Raw genomic sequence first — 6,510 nt, forward strand, 5'->3', positions numbered from 1 at the left:
TTCTTCCTTGCCCCTTTGAAGCTTTTTTAAAAATTGTGGTAAAAAGACAATATAAAAAATATATAATATAACAAAATTCATCAGTGTACCCATTTTGAGGTGTGCAACTCCATGGCGCTCAGTGCATTCGCATCATGTGCAATCATCATCACTGTGCGCCTCAAGAATTTTATCATCCCAAGCTGTACTGATTAAACCATAATTCCCCATTACTCACTCCCCACTAGTTCCTGGTGGCCTCTAGTGTACTTTCTGTCCCTAGGAATCTGGCCATTCTAGGTAGGGCATGCAAGTGGAATCCTGCAGGATTCGCTTTGTTGTGTCTGGCTTATTTCACTCAGCATAACGTCCTCAGATTCACCCATGTTGTCCCGGCGTCAGGACTGCCTTCCCTTTTAAGGCTGGGCCATACTCCATCGTAGGTTTGTATCACATTTTGTTTATTCATAAACATGTATGAATGTTTGGGTTGTTTCTGCCTTTTACTATTGTGAATAAGGCTGCTGTGAACATCTAGGTACAAATGTCTGTCTGAGTCCCCTGCTCTCAATTCTTTTGGGTATCTACCCAGAAGGGGAATTGCTGATCATGTGGTAGAATCTCACAGGTGTTTTTTTTTTATTTTATTTTTTTTATTATTATTTCTAGGAGAGAGAGAGAGAGAGAGACAGCGTGAGCAGGGAAGGGTCAGAGAGAGAGGGAGTCACAAACTGAAACAGGCTCCAGGCTCTGAGCTAGCTGTCAGCACAGAGCCCGACACAGGGCTCGAACCCACGAACCGCGAGATCATGACCCAAGTGAAAGTCGGACGCCCAACCGACTAAGCCACCCAGGTGCCTCAGAATATCACAGTTTTATGTTTTGGCTTTGACACCTCTTATCAGGTCATTTGTTCTCAGGCAAGTGGGAATTAGCCCAGCAGGACTATGGAACCCTGAGCTTCCCTAAGTCTCCCTGATTGGAGATCCTTCTCAGTAAGAGCAGAAAGAAAAAGAAACACGTGGCCTCCTGTGTCTGACCACATCACCTTGTCTTCAGCTTTTGCAACAAGGAATGTTGGGAGTGTTGGACACCCTCAGCTTGACCCCAGGCTCCCAGGCAGAAACACCTGCACCCACATTCCTAGACAGCAGCCTTGAAGTCTGGGTTGGACCTTCTCACCCAGCAGAATATCAGAACCATGAGCTTCGAGAGACTTGGAGATGCCAATTTAAGATCTAGAAACCCAGTGTCAAGTTTCTTAGATACTTGATAGCTCCTGGAGCTGAGCACCAGGAAGGGAAGGAATTCCCTTCTGATCTTTAAGATCCGAGACCGAGAGCACACAGAGAAATGCCAAGTAGTACATGGATTCCAAGTCTGTTCCCCCATAAGATTCCCCCATTGAAAAGATGTGTCTCAATGACAGGGTCCTGAGCCTCCCAAGGGGGCACTGGCTCCCTCTGAATCTCTTTAGCAATGATATGTTTTTTTCTGCTGCCTGCCACCCAGGGTGGGTTGCCCCAGCAGCTGATTCAGACTGAATGGCTTTGGCTCCCTCCAGCTGCCCCCAGCTGGCTTGAAAGGAATTTGAGTAAATGAGTAAGAGTTTTAAGAAAGCATGGAGTGTGGAACATTCATCTCTGCCCTCCCAACCAATGAAAAGCTGGGCAAAGATAGCAAATCCTGTCTCTGAGCAAGCCTGGGGCCACCAGTGCACACCACTGGAACTCAAATATATCACCTGAGCGCCAGAGAGGATTTTTCAAGTAATATTTAAACTTGATTGTTGCAAGAACAGGTAAAGCAGGTATCAGCACTTCTATGGGTAATTTTCTTCCATGGTTTATTAATAAGACTCCCTCCCAGGGGCGCCTGGGTGGCTTAGTCGGTTAAGCGTCCGACTTTCGCTTAGGTCATGATCTCGCGATTCGTGGTTTCGGGCCCCGCGTCGCGCTCTGGGCTGACTGCCAGCTCAGAGCCTGGAGCCTGTTTCAGAGTCTGTGACTCCCTCTCTCTCTGACCCTCCCCTGCTCACACTGTCTCTCTCTCTCTCTCTCTCTCCTAGAAATAAATAAAACATTAAAAATAATTAAAAAAAAAAAAAAGACTCCCTCCCAGTAGCTCAGGCCATTGAAGTTCATGTAGTAAAAAACTGTGCTAAAATACATAATGAGTCACAAATAATTTCTTCTGGCCAGGAAAATGGATGAATTTCCAGCATTCTCAGATTCTGTCTCCCCAAGGTAGATGGCAAAATTGAGTGCTCGAAAGTTAAAAGCTTGGTCCTGATGCAGTGGCTGTTGGAGACAACCCCCTCCAGAAGGCCAAGCCCAGTTCTGAGGCAGCGGCCAAGTACATCCTGTCTGCTCCCATGCTGCTTTGCAGCCCATATGACCCCGAGTGCTCTCCCATCTGATCCAGCCAAGCACCCCCAGACGGGGTCTGGTGACTGCAGAGCCTCAGACCCGGGTGAACCATTTGGTCACACTGACTATCGGCACATCCTTCCTGAGGAGAAAAGCCCAGAATGCACAGACCTCTTTTCCTCAGGCCTGATACAGAGATTTAGTAAAGGGGGTGGCTGGTGCCGTGTCTCCCTTCCTTCCCCCCTGCTCTGCCCACCAGGGTCCCCTCCCTATTATTTGCCTGTGGTAAAGGAAGAACCCCCAAAGGTTCTTGGGCAAATCTCTACAGAAGTGGGCAAATCTCTACAGGGATGAACCCCGCTGCCTGTCCAGTGCACCACCAAACGTCCCCACCACAGACCTCTCTCAAGCTCATTTCTGCTAGCAAGTAATTTACCTCCTAAAATGTCTTGTTTAGGATCCTGACGCAGCGCTCCTGCAGGATGGTCCTGGGGAATCTCTTCGTATTCTTCCTCCTTGATCTAGAGAAAACAATAATGTGTCTTACTGGTTTTTCAACCGTTTTAAGAGGCACCTGACTGTTGCCTTTCTCTTGCCAGAAGCTTAGGTTTGAGGAGGAGCAGCGTGAATGCGGAGAGGGAGGAGGGAGGCCGAGGGGTCTCTCCTTCCTTTACAGACCCTGTTTTCTCTCCTCTCCCCCCATCCATACTGTGGTTTCTACTGTCAGTGTAAGAGACCTCATGGAGAAAGGTGAACTGGCCTGCCAGCCAAGGGGCAGGTAGTCTCTGGAGAGACATGGCCCTAGAGCCGTTCTGAGGAGGAGAAGGAGCAGAGAGCAGATGCAGGTCTGATACGGGGTCCTCAGAGCAGTGGGAAGATCAGTGTGGCCACAGTAGGGGTATCTGGAGGGTGCGGGCAGGAAATTGTGCCGAGGGACTGGCTGGGGGGTGGGGGTCATGGTGTTGGGCCAAAAGGAGAGGTCCAGGCCTGACCTTGGGGAATGCTTGGCAGTAAGGAAGTGAGGGTTGCAGAGGGCTTACAGGCAGGTGGCTAGGTTCTGCTGTGAGGACAGGAATGGGGCCATCAGTGTGCAGAGCAGAGTCCTGCTGGGAGGGAGGAGACCTTGGTGCTCATCTCCAATGGCCATCAGTTAGAATGGTCACACTGCCTGGGCCTTATTGTCCCCAATTCTGGGCTTGAATTAAATGTCCCCAAGGGCTCTTCCCCTGTGGGAAGGACCAGTCACTCCAGCCAGGAACTTCCAGCCTCCTTCTGAGGAAGGACCATGTAACCTCGCTCAGTGCATCCTGCCTCATGGACTAACACAGTTCCCTACAGCGCGGGGCTGGGGCCCATCAGCCTACAGCTGCTTGATACTCTCTGTGGGGTCGGGGAGGAAACCGCATGTTTCCATGACTATTTTTCCAGAACATGGAGGACACTCAGAGACACAGTCAGATGAATGTCTCCGGACGAAGGCTGTGGGGTGTGGGGAGACCCAGCTACAGGGGGCCCCGATAGACGTAGTTTTCCCATTGCCGTAACACCCTCAGAAGGTTATCGCACTCTGTTAACCTGGCAAATGACTTCAGTCATGCCCAGGTCCCAGGAGCTGGCCAGCAGGAGGCCAGTGTGGCTCTTGCTGTATGGCCGTTGGCTTTACTTAGCAATGTCACCCCTAAAGTGCCAGGCTCAGAACGGACACAGTCCAGTAAGTTGTGTGACTTTGCAGGAAAAGAGAGTGACCAGGTCAGGTGAACAGCTGTCCCCAGACCTGGTCAGTGACATTTTAGCAGGGACACAACATTTGCCTATCAAAAGGGCTTCTGGGACAAGGGGATTGTGCTCCTATCTCTGCACCTGGAACCCCCTCAGCCTCTTTGTTCTTGGCTTCCTTACATCCTTGATGGAAGTTGAGGCAGTGCTTCACCAATGAAACCTTGCGGCTCCCTTACAGAGAAGGGGGGGCTCAGGGGAAGGGAAGAGGAGGGTGGGTGGGTGGGTGGGTGAGCTGGGGGAGGCGCACGGGCAGAAAATTTGAACAGTGCACTCCAGCCTAGCATCAGCGAGTGAGTCTGTGCCCTGGGCCTCGCCGCCTCGCCCCTGCCCAGAGCAGCCCCTCACACGTTGGCCTCCCTGCACTTGGCTGGTTTTGTCTCCAGCACAAAGCTCGAGCAGCCACGTCCCCCCACCTCCTTACGAGGAGGAGAATCAACTCGCGGAAGCATCTTGCCCAGGAGTAAACAGTGAATTGAGCAGGAAACAGAGTTCTCCTGACTCTTACACATGGCTGCTTCTGTTCCACTGTAAACACACCCCTACACACCCTACACACATGCACTCACAAACACAACACACTCGCAAACACACACCCACACAAACACACCACACCGACACACTCACAAACACAATACACACCTATACACTCACAAACACACAGCCAGACAAGCACAACACACACACACACACTTACAAACATACACACAGACTCATAAACACAACACATACATTGACAAACACACACACTCAAACACAACCACACATACAAACATATCACACACCCACACTCACAAACACAACAACACCCACAAACTTGTAAACATATACACACAAGCAATACACACCCACATACTTGCAAACATACACACACTCAAAAACACAACATGTACACTCATAAGCATACACACAAATGGAACACACACTTGCACACTCACAAACACACACTCGCAAACACACACAGACTCACAAACACACCACTCAAACACACCCACACACTTGTAAACACACACAAACAACACATACCCACACTCACAAACAAAACACACACCCCATACACTCACAAACATATCACACACTGACATAGTCACAAACATAACACACACTAACTTGCAAACGACACTCATAAACCCAACACACACCTCTACACAAACATACACATACACACACTACACACATACAATCAGAACACACCACACACATATTCACAAATACATAAACACACATACAAACACACAAACATAAATCACTCACATACACTCACAAACATAACACACAAACATAAATACACAACATACACATTCACACAAACACACACATACACATAAACACATCACACACACTCACCCATACCCAGTCACTCCCAAACACAACACATACACAAAAACAAACACACAATACACACAGAAACATACATACACAACACAAACACACACACACACACACACACAAACACTCTCACACACTCAGACTTACCGCTCCATCAGCCATAAAGGAAGAGGAAAGGTCATGTTTTCTGTCTCCTGTGTCCGTGCTTTCTTGTGAATTCTTTGTTTCTCCTTCTGGGGCTGACACATCGCAGGCTGCTGGGGGCTTTGACGAGAAGTAGAGGAAAGTGTCCACAGCGTATGAATATATAGAGTGCATTGCTTACAGCTTTCAGTAAAACGCGGTCAGAAAGCTCAGTTCAAGAACTGCTCTTGAAAGAGCAGAGTCTGCTGTATAGGGAACAGGAAGTGGGTGGGAACACTCAGGGCCAGACAACTCTCAGTCAGAACACGTGCTGGTCACATTTTGTCTGAAGCTTTGGTAATATAAACAGGAAAAGCAAGAACACCAGTATTGTTATTTTTATCCTGAACTAGGATAACTCAGAGACTTAGAAGCAGCAGACCCTTCAGGAAATTTTGTGCCAAGGGAATAATTTTTTACCGATCCCCTCCCTTTTCTGCAAGTTGCCTGCCTTCTGCAGATACCCTATGCCTTTGCCATTGTGGTGGATGCTGATTGTCTTTTCCTCCCTCCTTAACTCCAACTTCCTTTAAGTATGTTCTCTCAGGACAAGGCCTGCGGACTAGAACTCCTGGGTCCTGGGTGGGAACGCCCTCAGTGAATGGAACTACTCCCCGGGCTCCAGTCTGCTGCCTGTGGGCCGTGGGACTGGTCAGCTCAACAACAATTGAGCCAATTCCTTATAATAAATTATAAAAATATAATAAATGTGGGCCAATTCTTTATAGTAAATCTCTTTACATACGTGTGTATACAACACACACACACACACACACACACACACACACACGTCTGACAATCCCCAAACCTGTGCCATATCTGAGTCTGGTCTTCCCTGGGTCTCCAGACTGGGCTTCTTCTTGCCTCTTAGTAC

General features: G+C 48.7%; 1 protein-coding gene across 1 annotated transcript in view; it reads right to left on the reverse strand.

The window, feature by feature from the left end:
* Window positions 1-5,846, reverse strand: part of GIMAP6 (GTPase, IMAP family member 6) — a 7,625-nt gene extending 1,779 nt beyond the window's left edge. Inside the window, exons 1-2 of the mRNA XM_077762144.1 lie at window positions 5,601-5,846; window positions 2,785-2,869 (exon numbers count right to left, since the gene is read on the reverse strand). Coding sequence (XP_077618270.1) covers window positions 2,785-2,869; window positions 5,601-5,771 — 256 coding nt within the window. The 5' untranslated portion in view covers window positions 5,772-5,846. The remainder of the gene's footprint in view (window positions 1-2,784; window positions 2,870-5,600) is intronic.
* Window positions 5,847-6,510: the final 664 nt, after the last annotated feature.

This window comes from Crocuta crocuta, unplaced genomic scaffold (assembly GCF_008692635.1).
Source record: "Crocuta crocuta isolate KB4526 unplaced genomic scaffold, BGI_CrCroc_1.0 scaffold74, whole genome shotgun sequence".
Lineage (NCBI taxonomy): Eukaryota > Metazoa > Chordata > Mammalia > Carnivora > Hyaenidae > Crocuta > Crocuta crocuta.